This window comes from Chaetodon auriga, chromosome 23 (assembly GCF_051107435.1).
Source record: "Chaetodon auriga isolate fChaAug3 chromosome 23, fChaAug3.hap1, whole genome shotgun sequence".
Classification (NCBI taxonomy): domain Eukaryota; kingdom Metazoa; phylum Chordata; class Actinopteri; order Chaetodontiformes; family Chaetodontidae; genus Chaetodon; species Chaetodon auriga.
In genome coordinates this window covers 7,575,674-7,592,346 of record NC_135096.1, presented here as the reverse complement: position 1 = coordinate 7,592,346, position 16,673 = coordinate 7,575,674, and the positions used below count along the sequence as shown (strand labels likewise).

Sequence of the window (16,673 nt, the reverse complement as noted above, 5' to 3'; positions counted from 1 at the left end):
AGCAGTTTGCTTGCCGGCTCCGCTCGCCGGCGAGAAAGCATCAGCCATCTCTGTCAGTGTGGCGCTGTCCCTGCGACTCCTGCTCGCTCCTTTTTCTGTCTCTCATCTTTTTTTTTTTTGTTCTGCTCTCTCTGCAGAAGCCGCTGCCTTGCCCCCCTCCCCAATTGTGCACTCTTCACAGACAAAAAGCTGGAGTATCTGCCCTACCTCACCAGGTAAGACGTTGTCTTTTTTTCCTTTGAGATGGAAGCAGATCTGTCGGATTGTTTTTGTTGCTGTATTGCCTGTAAAATGATGAAGACTAAATCGGGACATCGGCAGGAAATATGAGGGATATTAGCATTAATAGCTTGAAAGGGAAATCTGAATTCCTCCCCTTTTGTTGGTAGAAACTGGGGGCAAAGTGCTCTTTCATTTCTGTTTCAGTTTCTGCTTCTTCCCAGAGCGTGTCTCTAATCATATCCTCCCCCCCCTTTGTTTGCAGAGATTCTCATTATTCAGGATATTTGCTGCTGACATTTTCAAGTAACTGAGTGAAAGAGCTGGTGTGGTGATAAGCCAGGGGCTGCTTCTCTGCTCTGGTGGACTTTAGTCTTTGTGACGTATCTCGTCTAGACGTCGCTGATTATTCAGCCAGAGGGACGACATAGTTCACCGTGAGTGTGCCGCCACTGCTGCGTGCGCGTGCGAAACATAGAAATAAGGGACATAAAGCCCTGAAATAATGGCAATTGGGATGCACGTAGAGGCTGAGGCTGTGATGGCATGTGGCCGTCGGCGGTTAGCGACTCATAGCCAACAGATTGTTGGTGGTTTTTGGGTGGGAGTGACACCAACTGAGCGAGACCGCAGGACATATTACTCTGCCTGTCAGCGTCGGCAGAGCCGGCTGTCACAAGTTTGCTGACGGCTCGGTCGGGTTTGGATGTGAGCAGGTGGCGAGGGAGTGATGAGACGCAGACTCTGACTCCCCGTCTTTGCCCCCTTTTCTCCCACCCTTTATTCTCCTCTTCCCTCCCACTCTTGTTTATTCCTCCCTCTGCGTGTTCCTGCCTTTATCTGTCGCGATCCGTCATCTCTCGCCCACTCAGCCTCCCTTTTCTGTTTGCGTCAGGATTGATCCTGAACATCAAATGGGCCCATTTGTGCTTTCCTGATTCCATTCAAGGGGGGGACAATAAACACGAAAAAACTTTGTTTCATCCTCAATAACTCTGAAAAGAAATGTTGATGCATGTAAAATCTCAAAATGAGAATGAACAGCTTTGATTTTTGCCTTCGTTTCGCGGGGGACAATGTGGCCCAAGGAGGATGCAGTGATGGACGTTCTGCTCTTCCATTCTGCTTCCCAACCCCTTCCTGTCACTTTACAGTACATGTGTTTATATCTATGACTGTGCTAGAAGTCACCATGGCGTCTGTCACATCTCCAGCGACTTGCCCCGACCTCACCTCCAGCCCCTCTCCCTCGATCTGTCTCCGTCTGCCTGCGTGGTTGCTGGGCAGCTCTGAGGCGAGCTGTCTTTTCCTGGGAACCAGCTCGGAATGACACGCCATGGCGTAGGAGGGGAGGACGAGGGGGCAAACGCGCCCTCTCCCCGTCCCCTTTTTTTTTGGGGTCACAAATGGAGTCCTGTCCCCGCAATCATCCTCCTCCTCTCCCCCTTTTTTTTCCCCGCGTCCCTCTCCCAGTTCTGCTCAGCTCATGCCCTCGCAGCGAGGTCGTTGTTTGGCGCGGAGGTCGGCGGAGCGGTCGGTTAACCAACTGTTGCCGTGCTCGCAGGGCAAAACTCAGTGGGAGGAGAGGGACATTGTTTCAGAGTCAAAATCGCCCGTGGTTCAACTACCGGCATTTGAAATGTAATGGAGATAAATGTAGGTGTTACAGAGATGCCAAGTGTGGAAAAGAAGGGCATTGTTCCCGTCAGAAATGCATCTGAAACTGATTTTGGAACTGTGGTTTCTTCAACCCTGGAATGCCTTCAGTTTGCAGTTATGGGACATGTAGGATCCAGCGTTTCTGGACATTGACCTCTATAAGAACTGGAGGAACTTTAGGCCTCTGGAGCTTTGATTTTGAGCCCGTCTCTGGAAAGTAATTCATATTTACGATTAAAGTGTACTGAAAAATTGCTGTAGTGCTTTTTAGAGAGGTGGTGTGTATGTGCTTCGCCTATTTTATGCATTGATTGCAACAATGGTCATTTTCAGTTTTAGACTTAGACTGCTTCTTTATTGATCCCAATTTGGGAAATTATTTTGTTGCAGTAGCAATTAAACATACAGACAGAACACAGAATGTATACAAGAATTGCTTGAAAAAGGCAAAAAAAGTCACAAAAAAGTAACAAAAAATGTAAACAGGAGTAATAATAAAAATCTAACTAAGTAAAACTAAATATATAGTTATATAATATGTATTATAATGTATAATACATATTATATAATAATAATAATATAAAAAATACAATATAACTAAGTTTGTAAACAAGCATTTACAGCAAAAATTGTGCAGTTTCATATGATAAATCAACTGTAAACCTTAGACTGTCTGTGCAGTTAGTTAGTTGCAAGAGCAACAGTTTAGAGATTAAAAAAAAAAAAAAAATCAAGGTCCACTCGAGATTTGTTAACTTGCTTTTTTTACGGCGCTTACAACCACATCTCAGCGGGAGACGCTCGCTCTGTGTATCTTGTCATGTGAATACAGAGCAGCGGCCTTGAGGTGCAGCTTAGAAAGCGTGTAAGTGGGCCTTGAGTCGCACTGCTTTGAAAAACTCTTTGACGATTTGTCCCCCTGTGACTCCTGTGTCCTTGGTCAGGAATGAACTGCTATATATATAGTACTAGTTCATTATCCAACTGCCATGTGAGATTTTATTGTCATCCAGGAATTGCAGCTGTATCTTTCAACATCCACCTCTCACGCTGCAGTGCTTTCTAACATCGAGGCATTTCATACCTATCAGAGATGGATGTGTAATGTAGGTCATTAGCGTTGGCAAACTGCAGGGGAAAGGGACATTGCAGTCGACCCAACACCTCCCTCGACTTTGACAGAATGCCCCAAAGTGTCTGTTGACAAGTGATACTTGATGGGTATGTCGCTGGATGTCAGAGCACTAACAAAGATGAGGCGAGCCGTAGAGACAGATGCAGCTGAGTGCGACAGACGTTATTTGGGGTGGACCGCAGGAAAGTTGGTGAATCCGTTCCACGAGCTCGAGAGTCTGCTGCTGTCTGCTGTTGCTGAGGAATATGTGATGATGCTGCATCATGGAATGAAGGGATTACTGGAGATGTGAGCATCCTTTCAGTTAATCCACAAAAGCACATGCACCGCTTTTGGTTTTTATGCCAGGAGAGGAATTTCTAAAAGTTAGTCATGACGAAGAATGTACTATATGTACAAAACTAAAAACATGAGGATGCCTGTCAGCATCTATCTTACTTACCGGCTGCACAAAATGTCACTGCTGACACAACTGAAATGCTAAAAACAAACCAGGATTTACCAAAACAGACCACTAAACAGCTGCAGTCTCCTCTTAAAATGTCACATTTTACACATTTTCCCCACGTGTTCACATTCTTGAGGGGTTAAAGCCTTCCAGGCCCAAGTTTGGACTGCCTTGTCTGATCATGTTGATGGATGAATATGTGTGTAATGCTCTGAGGCCATGAAGAAACCTGCATATATATGATGCAGCTGTCGCCTTGGGGGCGCAAAGACCTGCACCTGGTCCTGCCTGGTTTACACGACGCAGCAAGGAGAAGTGCTGCTGCTGGCATGTGTTTGAGCTTGTAGACTGTGTGAAGGGGCAGAGAGCGTTTGGTTTTTGCATCTACAGTACGAGGCACATGTGTTAATATGTGGATCCAACATTTGTCGCTGTTCCATGACGGTGCTCCATTCATTCCAGCGGAAGTTGTTCTTAAGGCCTCTGTGTTTTTGGGCTCATTGAGTATGAACAGGGGAGTTCTTCTCTGGCTGAGAGGTCAGCTGTTTGTGGTGATTCATGCATTATTTTACAGGCCTGCTATTTCCTCATGATTTTCCTGAAAAGAATGTTACATGTAAAGTAAACTTAGAGGGAAACTAGAAACACAGATCTTCATTTTTCCTTCATTATTGGACACTTTATTCTCTTTATATGTTGAGTTGTGCGCTTCCCTGTTGATAAATGTCACATTTCCGCACGGTTGGCTGACCTGCTGCGCACTCATTAAAAGAATCTCTGGGTTACATTAGCACCTAGCTGGAATTCATTAATTGGAAGTGGACCAATTAGCAAGTGTACCGCACTCTCTCCATTATGATACAATTAGGGCCAGATTGTATGGTTGTTTCAGGGAAACTTAAACCTGGAAAGCATTAGGAGTTTGTTTACTCTCTTTGATTGTTTTATAGCCATTTTTATGTTGTAATTACTTTGTAAAAAAGTCTCAAGCATGCCATGTGACCTCCAAGACTGTTCTTCTACGCTTGGTGGGACACTCCTTCCTCCTACCACAATGTCCTGGAACCATTGTGCAATATCAGTTTCTGGCAGGTTTCGAAGTGTACGACGCTCTTTTTGAGCGTTCGATCCCAGCTAGTTTTGCGGGGTGCGCCTCATTACACCGCTCGCACTGCCCCTGCTCCCCTCCACCTTCAAACAGCCATGTTTGTAGTTTGCCTGGTCGTCAGTGTTTGTGCTCCCTCACGCTCAGCTCCCTTCTTCCTCCATTCTAATTAACGAGCCTCCCTCCTGGGAGAGTTTGGCTCGTTAGCCCCTCTGCGCAAAGTGTGGAGGTGCAGACAGCAACAGCATCCGTTCTGTCTGTCTGTACACCTGTAAGATTGTGGAGCTGTGCCGCAACAGAGGCCCCTGCTGAACAAAGGAGTTGGGGACGACGCGGAGAGCCGTGATTAAAAATGGCGAAGTGAACCGCAGATGCAATTACTCGCTGGCTCGCATCGAGGGAAGATAATGAGGAGCCATAAATGCCGGAGTGTGTATCTAAAATGGTCATGAACACTCAGATGATGTGGAAGAACAGTGAGGGGCTTTCAGTGAAGTGTGGTTTCCTAATTGCAGTCGCTATTAAGGAAATGAGCAAAATCACGTTTGTGAATGCTGTTTTCTTGCGTTTTATTCTGAAACTTTGTCTATTGCAGATCGCGTTTTGGACAAACATGAAAAGAGTGCTCCTCACCTCGACTACGACTCCTCGTGGCTTTGATGCATTAACCGCGCATGTGTTTGTGTGTCTGTTGTGTGGAGGCGTGCACCGGCCAGAGGGAATGTGTGCGTGTGGGAGGGAGAAGGAGGCCGTCTGTGTGGATTATAGATGAGGGAATGGGGGCGATGGCCATGTTGAAAGGGGAGGAAGCAGAGACCTCAGAGGAGAGGCTCTGGGAAATGTACTGGCTGGACAGTGAGGTTGCGTAGTAACACAATCAGCATGCCTTCAGCACCTGCTGTAGGAGGTAGGAGTTGTTCTGGGAGTCACAAATAAGCCTTCAGGTGACATAATGCAACCTCTGGCAGCCATATGTGATGTCCTCAGGAAGCTACGACAATGTTACTGAACACAGTAGTGCTGGAAATTCCTCACACTGTGCCAAAGACAAGACCAGCAAATGATCAGATGTGGTGTCCAGACATGGGAAGTGCTTGACGGCGCTTTTTAAACCTTTTGCCAAACAAGACAGCGGCTGTCAGGAGGTAGAGCGGGTGGTCCGCTAATCACAGGGTTGCCGGTTCGACCTGCTAGCTCCTGTCCTGTCCACATGGCCAAGTGTCTTCAGGCAAGGCCTCGACCCCCCAAACTGTCCCAGAGCAGTGTTAAAGGTCTGCACATGACAAATGCGGTCTGGTTATGTCAGAAGATTGCGGTTCATGCGGTCACGGTTAACAAAATGCGAAGCTTCCTGCGCGACGGTCTGACCCCCGTAGCTTCTGCCTCGTTTACCATTCCTGCATGTTGCGATGGTTGACGCGGCGTCTGTTGCGTCTGCGTTGTCTCCATCCTAAAAGCTGTGTCTGAAATAGACGTTTAGATGATCAAGTTCCTGCAGGATGAGCAGTGTGAGAGATCAATATACCGGCATTAAAGGATTGCCCGTAATGCAGAAAGCGCCGCTCAATAAAAACCGAACTGGATCATTCTGGAAATACCTCTCCGTGGCGTTTTCCTTTTATCTCTCTCTTCTCGCACGGTACCGCGAGGTTTATCAGGCCTTTTAGTGTGGCGCTGAGATTAGGATTCATTTCCTGTTTGCCTCCTCTCTGATGATGAAGTCAAATCTGTGGATTAGGTCAGGCTCTGACCTCCTTCCCCTCCTTCCTCTATCCTTGACTCTTCCCTCCCTCCTTCCCTTCTCTCTTTGCCTCCTGCTTGACCCATTTGGCCTCGCTCCTCCTGGGAAGAGCGAGCAGGTCAAACGTGGAATGCCAAGCAAAAAAAATGCACCGTCAACCGTGTTCCCCCTTTTCCAGAGGCTCAAGACAAATTGCTTGTTTGTTCAGCACTGTTCTCACTGTCTGTGCCCATCGCCTGAAATATCGGCCCACGGGATGTGCTTGCGGAGTTGATGGTAATGTTGGGTGGCTGATAAGATGGGGGAAAATCTAAAATTATTTCATCCTGTAAAAGCTGCAATTAATGAGTTTTGAGATAAGATGTGACATGCTTCAGATACTTTATCACAAGACTGTGATAAAGACTGTGGTAATCAGACCATTAGTGCCGTAAAAATAAAGAAGAAGAAGAAGAAGTCATTTGGTGATCAAACAGAAAATACTTGTTTTGGGGAATTCACTCAATTATCCATTATTTTCCCCGAATTACACTTAACTTGCATCATTTTGCAAATTAGTTTTATTTCCAGATAAAACACAAGCTCCACATGTTTGGGAATTTTTTTTGTGAAAAAAAAAAAAAAAGAAAAAAAAAGATGGAGACAGCTTTTTTTTGTTGCAGACTTTACTGGAGGTTTCATAACAAGCAGGCCGACTGCTGTGTGAGAGAGGGATCATTTACTGTGACAGTTAAAAACATGGCTTTGAGTACAATGCTTCTATTCTCGTCACGCTGCTGATATTTTTGGGCTGGGCGGTGACGACGTATCTCTCCATTTATTTCTCTTTCCTCATCCCTTTTTTTTTTTTTTTTTTCCCCCTAAGCTTCCCTCACTGGCCCCAGAAGAGCCACGACTTCCTGTGCGACTGTTGATTCTCTCTGTTTTTTTTTTCTCTTATTGTACTATTTTCTTCCCTCTGCACTTCCTGTCTCTCGGTCCGTATCATTCAATTCTTTTTTTTTTTTTTTTTGCTCTTTCTCTCTCCATATGCAGTCTTCAGTAGAAATGCTTGTCTTTTCTCCTCTGTGGATTCTGTTTCCTTCTCTTTTTTCACCCCAGGCCTCTTTTTCTCTCCTCTCTAATAAATCAGCCTCCTTCCTGTTTGGAGAATCTCTGCTCTGCTCTCTTTAGGTCCCTCTACTCCATCCTCTATCTCTTTCTTTCTCTGTCCAACTGCCTGTTTTTGGCGCCAGAACCCCCCCCCCCCCGACGGCCCTTTCACGCTGCTTTAATGTTAACAGGATGCTCTGTTTTCTACCTCCTTACGGTCCCAAAGCTGAGTAAACGTGCAAGTCTTTCTTTCTCCATGGCCGGCTTAAGCCTTAACTCATCCCCTGGCTCAGCCCCAGTGGACCAATCCAAGAATTTGACAAATCTCAAAAACAGGTTACTCGTGGAGTCGGTCAAGTTGGCACACAGATGACAAGTTCACTTTCAGTGTACGTCCACCGAAAGTGAGAGCTGCCTTGTAAGAAGTCCCTCATTTGATTCTGGACTAGCCAGGCTGGATGCAGAGGTTAGACCTCAAAGCTGTCAGTGAATGAAACAGGTTTTGGATTTAGTAAATCTTTTTTTTTTTTTATGTCCTAACATGTGCTTTCTCCTCTTTGCCTCCCTTTCATGCAGGTCTGAGCAGACGCCTCAACTCAGCACTTGTCTGTTTCATCCGTAAGTGAAGACAGCTCTTCAAGGTAGGTAAGAAACAACTCAGATGCGTTTGGTTTGTCCATTCTGGGCTACTGTAGAAACATCAGGACCCACTCCCCCTGTAGAGCAGTTCTTATTTTCAGGGGATTTTACAGGAAAGAAAACACACTTATGAATATCACCTTCCATTTCTGCCATATTGTGCCAATAGATGCCCCTAAATCTTATACAATGGTCCTTTATTTTATGTGCACGATGTAATAATTTGCGCCCTCATTGTAATTTCACATTATATATTGCACCTCCTTAGAGCACTGATTGTTCATTTCAGAGGCCAAATCATTACATTGTGCAAATTCTGGCCTGTGTAGTTTACCGTGTAAGCATGCTAACATTTGCTAGCACCATGGGAATGTTGTTAGTTTTGCAGGTATTTGCTCATAAGATGAAGCACTGAACAAATGCAAATACTGTTTCCACCCATAGTGCCGGTCTAGAAGTTTGATTTAACCATAAGCCTGGTTGCAGGTGTCCTCTTTTGCTCTATACAGTCTTCAAGGTGAGATATTGTCATCTTTCATCGAAGTAACTCGAAGAAAAAGCCAAAACATAGAAGTCTGGACAGCTGCCAGATGGTATACTATGCACTGATTCTACTCCATGACATTTCACACTCACTTTTCCCATGACTCATGGGGCCCCAGCAGCCAGATCTAAGTGGCTGCACTCAGCCAGATGATTAGCTTGGCCGTTCATGGACATATAATAGAGGGGGAATTATGCTCGGCAACATGTGGGAAGCCAGAAGGGGCGATTGTTTGGGTTGATGTCATGCAAGATATTCTTGACTGCCAAAAAGTGGTCAATAACTCGAAACCCCAGTCTCATGTTTTGAGCCTCCGCTGCTTAAATGTGTTTGACTTCCATGATAGGATATAAAAATGAAAGCCTTGTTTAGCTTGTGTTGAGACATGACACGTTTAGCTTTGCGGATGTATGGGGGGGGATTTGTTTGCGTGTGCATGCGGTTGAGTTGATTTGAGCAGGGTGTGTGTGTGTGTGTAGGTGTGTGTATAAGCGTGGGCGTGCAGGGCGTGGGCTGTCAACAGTCATCGTCATCCCCTCAGCCATGAAGGGCATGTTAAAAAAAAAAAAAAAGGAGGGAGGCAGTGGATGCTGAAGAGACAGCGGAGAGCTCAGTGTGAAGGTGTCACAGTTGTTGCTCTCGTTATTTGTGCAGATTCGAAATTCGAATCACAGGCCGAGTTTTTAATTCTGTTTGACTTTGATTTACAGTTAAATATTAATGTTACACTGTAATAATGTGCAAATAATGAAAATCAGAATCACACATGCACAAACTGAGTATTCTCTGGGCTTTTCTTTGACCTTCGTGCCTGGAAGAAGTGATCACTAACGAAATGGTTGCTTCGTCGTGTCCTATTGATTTGAATTGATCAGTTTAGCTCTGGTGTGTTTAATAAATCAATATTTGTATGTCAACCCAATCAGTGCAGTTATTTATGTTTTTGAAAAAGCTTTCATGCTGTAGGTCAGTCACTTTTGCGTTATGTTAGAAGGGGATTAACAGGTGAGATTCGTAAGATTTGCACAAAAAAATCACTCTTTTGAGGAGCTGCTCTCATATGATGAAGGATTGCAAGCATGTAGAAGAGATCATAACAAAACAGGGCTGTGCTAAGATACCACCCCCCCACCCCCCCCAACCAGCCTAAAAGTCCAAAATAACGTCATCAGCCCAACCAGCAACCAGCTATCAGAGTATTGATGAAATTAAATGGCTCGGGCCCCATTTGTGTCAGTGCAGTTAGGACCGACCCCCCGGGCCTGCGCCTGCAGGATCTGGTGACCTATTTCAGGATCCATAACATGGTCAAAGTCCGCTCTCTGCAGCCTGCAGCCCCTCCCACCCCCGGGTCTCATATCACCATGGGAACAATGACATCAATGTGCGGCGGGGCTGATGTGTGCCAGGAAGCATCTACTCCTCTGATGAAACTGAAGAGAGGGAGAAGCATGCAGGCAGTGACAGGAGCGAATAAATCAGAGTGAGGATGCAGCAATCACTGTGGGTCAGTTTGATTTAAATTCAGCCGTGTTGAAGGAGGGAAAAATCAGTCTGCAGGCAGATTTTACACCAAAAAACCAACCCAAAATTCAACTGCAAGCGAAATCGGACGAGAAAGAGAGTCCAGAGGAAGAAGAAATGACAGCTTAGCTTCCAGCTGATTGGACGTGACACCACAGTGCAGCGTCACAGCAACGTGGCAGTCAGAGGGGGAAACAACCCATGAAGTCACGCTGGATGTAAATTGTGATCCGTCCTTGTGAAGGAAGTGACAGGATGTTGTATCTAAAGGCTAAAGGATCTAAAGGCTGTGATCAAAGATGGGGGACAAAACCCAGTACTAGAAAAAGGAAAGAATATCTTTTAAGAAACACGGCACCCGTTTCACCCTCTGTGACACAGCTGTCATGTTTCAGTGCATAATCTCAGTGCGCCTGCACTGCTGCCATTACGGTACTTAATCTGCCAGGCGTGGAATCAGCACCGCACCTCTTCTACACTGGCGTGTGTTCGTGTGCGCGTGCCTCGCTCGTCATGCTTGTGTTCACCATATACACGGTTCATTCGCACTTCGCCGGCAGCGCTCATTATGCTTCAACCCCCCACATGTCTTTGCTGAGTCAACAAAACATAATCCGCCGTCTGCTGCTGCTGCTGCTGCCGCCGCTGCGGAGGAGGAGGAAGCCGCTGGATTCTGGGTTGATTACAGGTCACAGCAACCTTGACCTTCCTACTGTCCTCCTCTGGGCCATTGGTTGAGTGTGACAGTTACCCATCATCCACTGCAATGTGCTGTACAGTGACGATTGAAAGAGTGTACACATACAAAAAAATATAGCGTCATCAAGCAGCTGTAGTACAGTATTTGTCACAAAAACAATAGAATAGTGGTTTTAGGGCTGCAACTAATGATTATTTTCATTAGTGATTAATCTACAGGTAATTTTCTTAGTTAATTGATAAATTATTTAGTCAATAAAAATGCCAGAATATAGTTAAAAGTCCAAATTCCCGCTTCCAAATTGCTTGTGTCGCCTGAATTGCAGCAAATATTCAGGTCAGAATTTTATTCGGGTGATTAATCAACTCGCAAAATTGCTGCCAGTTCATCTGTTGACTGACTAATCCGTCGATCAATTAGTCGAGTCTGACGGACATATCTAAAATGCCCCTCAATTGTTAAAAGCAGTTATTGAATGATGGTAGGTAAATCACTTTGACACCCACTCTGAAAAGATAAACCATGGAATTGAGATAAAATTGGAACTGTAATGAAGTTTTGTGCACATGTTAATTGGCCTCTTTTGGTCTCTAAAGCTGCTAATTTTCCTGGAAATTTTCCTTTGACTGATTAGTCTGCAGTTGCCAAAATATTCGCAATTTATCCAAATGCTCAAAATGCTAAAAAACAGAGGGCCGCTTGCCAAATGCAGGGCAGAGAATGAGCAGGAGAGGGAGAGGAACTCAGGTGAAAGGATCAAAGAATGGATTATTAGCACATATTCAAATGATGAAATCATGCCTAAAATTGGAGACCAAGCTGATCCTACACGTGAACACGCAGGTTTTTAAGCACACACACACACTCTTGGGCACTCACACAGAGGATTAAGGCCAGGTTGGCCTACTGAGACTGGCTGCCAGAGATTCCATCCTCCCTCCTAAATGGATGGTGACATTCCGATGTGAGCGGCGCTCCATGGAGCCATGATGAGTGACCCAGATTGGGGGTGAGGTTGGTGGTGGTGGTGGGGGGGGGGGGGCGCAGACGGGGAGGGAAGTGAGGCCGGATTAGGGATGCGGGCTGGGGTGGAGACGGTGGAGGAGAGGGATGCTGGGGGCGGAAGGTAGAGGAAAGTGTAGGGGTGCCAGACAAAGGCGTGAAAAACAAAAGAAGAGAGGGGGGAAAAGAGAAGGAAGGCCGTTCAAGCCTCAGGCCGTGTGCCACACCTTCTCCACTCTCCGAGAGATCATGCTGGCATGTTCAATTTGAGACATCAATCCCGAGATGTAATGGGATTTGACAGTCCTTTTCTGACTCCTGGTGCTGTTGATTTAACCCTTTCAAGGTTAGGACGCTGTGATGAATCCCACGCTGAGGAGTTGTGGGCGAGCCGCTGGGCTTCCAGCCTCTCTGAGTCAAGCATTGTTTAAAGGTCTGGGGTTCTTTAGAAAGGATAATGTGATAACCTGATTTCGAATAAAATGTAATGGCATGGGGCCGGTGGTTTGGGTTGTTAAGGTTTCTGTTGGAGCTCGGTTGGTTTTACCTGCTGTTAGTTGCCACATCGGTCTAGAACTCGGCCCTCCTACTCATAAAAGCAATATTTAGCTGCGCTTTGTCAGCGAACCACAAAGCAAATGTGTGAGAGCGTATTGAGAGTTATTGCTCCCACCGATCCCTCGGTGCAGAGTACTCCATGTCCCATTAAAACCTTTCGGCTTTTTAGGGTTGTTATGTTTGGAAAGATGCCCATTATTCACTTTATCGTTCGCTCTCTAACACACTAAGACTGGCAAACCGCTAAAAGGGGGCGACGAGCGAGGCCGGTGTCGGATCACGTTAACCGCGCAAGGACGACAGGGTGTGCCTGGAGAGCAGGGTCCTGAGCGTGGGCACGCCAAGGCATCAGGATAAAAATAAACAATTTGACACGAGCTCCGCGGCTGATGTTACTAGAAGCGTTTACTCGTTATCGTCTTCAATATTTATTACTATTGACTGCTGATTGCAAGCCAAATTGCCCTTATGGGACATTAAAAGCTTCGCTCCAGTCTTATTATTATTTCAATTATACAAAATAGGCCGATAGTGACCTCAGAGGAAACAAACTTGACACTGTGCTGGATGGATTAGTTATGGATTTATGTAGAAAGTAGTTGTCACCTTCTTCCACGTAAAGAAAATAATATTCAAGAGTAAAGAGGCAACAAAAGAAAAGCTTTAAATATAAGGGACGAATGGTAAAACAGCCAAGACGAGTGGATAAATGGTGAAATAGCAAAAGTTGGCCGATAAATAAGATGTTTAAATAGTCAGCGAATGGTGAGTCATGAATAAAGTTTCAATTGGTAGCTACAGGAATAGATAAACTGTTGAAATATTTAAGTAAAAGTAACCAATCGCCTGAATGCTTGAGTTAGTCTGAGTAGCCTAATGGATAAATGGTTACAGCCAGAAGTAATGGATGAATGGTGAAATAGCTATACACTTAAACTAATGAATAAGTGAGATGGACAGCGAAGTGAATGTACAAACAATTGAAACAGTCAGCTGAAAGTAGCCGAGGAAGTGGTTGAAACAATGAAAACATTTCTTTCATGACATGTTAGATAACACCTTGTTTAAAATCGGATGCAGGGGATTTCGTGGGAGGTGTTCGAGTTCGTCTGACGGGGCCGTGGGGGTACATCTGACGAGAAACGTTGGGAATCACTGGCTCAAAGGGGTACAACTGTACAACTCGCCACCGATTCTCCCAGTTTTCCTATGACAAAAAACAATGAAAGAGGTATTTGCAATGGATTTAGATCCCTGGGATGTATTGCATTTGAATCTGTGAGGGGAAAAAGGTGTTTTCTCTACAATTTTTATCAAATGAGAACACGAAGGATTTACGTAAGCAGCCAAGGTTTACGGCATCCTTTGGCGGCACAATGTGCCGATGCCGAGTGTGGCGTAACATTGCCAAAACAGCAGCTGAAAGCAGGTCAGTGCAACTCTAAACCACCATCGGCGCAATCTGGCTGTCAGCGCACCGGTTTTCTTCCATAGCAACAGCTGGGACGAGACTCGCCTCTGACTGAGCCCTGGGCTGAGATTTCCAGTCTCAGACAGTTTGGCACAGTGTCTTTGAGTGTCAGTAGGTCTTTCTCCTCCTCGCCTCTCTCCTTCTTTTTCTTACTCCCTCTCTCTCTCTCTCTCTCTCTCTCTCTCTCTCTCTCTCTCTCTCTCCTCTGATCCTCATGTCTTCCCACTGCAGCAGACATTAGCTGCGGGCCTGTCGTCATGCAGCGCTGCAGAGAAGGAGAGGAGAGGAGAGGAGGAAGGAGGGAAGAGAGATGGAGACAAATGAGAATGAAAGACACAAAGGCTCATACTAATATTTTAAGACTGGAGCTGTCAAGAATTATCTTTGAATTTGCTCGTTTTCGTCTAAAAAAAAAAATCAAGATAATTACGTTTTTCTTAGCTCAGTTTTAAAGGAACAGTTATGTGAAAATTGCTTTCTTGCTGAGAGCCATGAATCAAAGACCAGTCTATACACTAAATATGTTGTTAGCTTAGCTTAGCATAAGGACTGGAAGCAGGGAGGAACATCTAGACTGAGCTCTGTCCAACACTAACAACATTTAGATTATCTGACGAATATATTTTAATATTTTTGACCAATATGTTTGCAAACTGATCAGTCTGTCCCCTCAGAATTATATAAAAAATAGATGGGAAATGCATGAGGTTTGGCAGGAGAGGACGACAGGAAGAGAGCTGGGGTGAAAAAGCAGAATGTAGGCAAACATGGAAGTGGAATGAGAGGAGAGAGGAGAAAAAAAAAAAAAAGCTGGAAAGCAACTCAAGCTCGAGACAAAAAGCTAACCGCTAATGGACTCGGTCATAGTTCAGGCTTTGCAGTCACAAGAAGCCGGTGGTGATAGAAAAGCTGCATGATTTAGAAGAGCGGGACATGAGATGGAGGGAGGAGGCAGAAAGGAGCCTCGGCGATGATTTGCTAAGATGAAATTAGCTGCAGCTGTTTGATGATAATGATGTTATTTAGCGAGCCTGCCAGGCAAGGCAGGGCCCCCTGCTAATCTTGTTTAAAAAGCAACATTATGTGTTTCCTCTAAGGGGAAAAAGGCCGCTTTTATGAGGTTACATGCTCGATTAGAATGCAGATACTCGAGCAGAGACAAGGCTTTTGTTGTCGTAATTGGTGGGAATGAGCTTGTTGCGCTGTCGTCGAGGGAGGCAGTTGGGAGCAAGGAGGTGCCGCCGTCTGCCATGTGATGCTTCGATTTGTCGAGATTTGTGTGTGTGTGGAGCACTTCGTTGTCTGAACGGGGCAAGCCTGTCAGACCCATCTGCTGGACCCCCAGAAGACCTGTGCTGGTTGCCATGGTAACAACCTCCTTTACCGGTGGTGAGAGGATATGAAGGGTGTGTTCACATGCTTTTTTTTTTTTTTTTTACCACCAATTTCAAAAGCTGCCTGCTGCAGTGCACCTTCACATTTTTTTTTGTCTTTACAGCAGCATATGTCCAGGATTTGTACAGATTATGTTTTATTTGATTTTTGCTCATTTGTTCATTGTTGTTTTGGATTTATGCTCGTGTGCCTTTTGGGCAGGTGAAGGTGTGATGCTCCACCTCACAGAAAAACATCCGACAGGCACGATTTGGATGCCTTTCAGAGTCACATCCGCTGTGACAGTGAGCAGAAAAAGAAAGAATACATGAGAATAGGCACAGCTATTTTGTCAGTCTGTCTCTGCACGTGGATGCTGAGACAAAGGCTGAGCCGGCGGAGGAGTAATGTTGCACTTTACTCCCTCTGGTGGCCGATTTGTGAACTTCAGCATGCAGTGCGCATCATGTACCAGTGAGCTGATGCGATGTCCTTCAAATTACTTCTTTTAACTGTATATTTTGACTTCTTTATTCACCTCCTCCCTCTGCATGAGCAAACCTCACAATCGTCATTCTCTTTTCCTCACCAACAAGTGACCTGTCCCCCTCCCCGGTGTCCCAGCAGGCAGGCATGGCAGACGGTCGGCAGCCAGACGAGCACTGGTCCTCAAACGGCCAAGAGAACGGCGAGAACGGCTACTCCGCCTACAGCTCTGCCTACAGGGAGAACGGATACCACGGCGGGGCTGCGGCACATCCTGGAACGACAGGTAGGAACACAGATGTGACATGTTTGAGTGTGTGTAAGCACGTGCATGCAGCTCTGGGTCAGCGACATTGATTGGACTGCCTAGACATACTGCCAGATGGGTCTGCAGCCGTGGGTGAAAGCCATTGGTTCCATGGCGCCAGGAAAGGGCAGTCAATCCCCAAAAGGCACATGAACATTTGAATGAGTACTGAGCATGAGCAGTCTTGGTTATGAGTCTCTTGTGGGTTAAACTACTCAAGTAATTAAAAAGTGTTTGGAGGGTTTCTGGACATTTCTGCAAGTAAAGCAGAAAGCTTCATGACTCTTGGTTGGAAATAAGGATAGGAGGTGGTAGTTAGGTGGGTAACTTTGTATGCCTGGCTTATATGTCCAGGCACGCTTTGACCATGTGCATGTTTACATGGGGAGGAACACAATTGTCCACTTTTTTTTGTCATGAAATGAATATAAATAATACATCTGCCAATGTTTTTTTTTTATTGTTTTTGTGATTGAATCTTAATATTGAGCCAGCGCTATTCACCTGAGGTAAGTTGGTGCCCTTTCCGCACTGGATATTAAGCAAAAAAACCCCAGACTAGCCACGAATCAAACCCTAGAGGAGCAGCTCATCACACAAACATACCCAGCGAACAATGTGCTAAACTCAAAGCGAGGCCACCCACAGAGATGAGGTCAGCAGAGCTCT

At 45.5% G+C, this 16,673-nt stretch overlaps 1 protein-coding gene across 12 annotated transcripts in view; it reads left to right on the top strand.

The window, feature by feature from the left end:
* LOC143316259 (uncharacterized) overlaps window positions 1–16,673 on the top strand; it is a 50,392-nt gene that overhangs the window by 17,938 nt on the left and 15,781 nt on the right. For 9 of the 12 annotated variants that reach the window (XM_076724136.1, XM_076724132.1, XM_076724140.1 and 6 more), the window contains exons 2-4: window positions 138–215; window positions 7,976–8,040; window positions 15,839–15,983. In XM_076724136.1, coding sequence (XP_076580251.1) covers window positions 15,845–15,983 — 139 coding nt within the window. In that variant the 5' untranslated portion in view covers window positions 138–215; window positions 7,976–8,040; window positions 15,839–15,844. Of the gene's footprint in view, window positions 1–137; window positions 216–7,975; window positions 8,045–15,835; window positions 15,984–16,673 lie in introns of all 12 variants that reach the window. The other 3 variants (XM_076724129.1, XM_076724131.1, XM_076724130.1) reach the window with 3 other exon arrangements.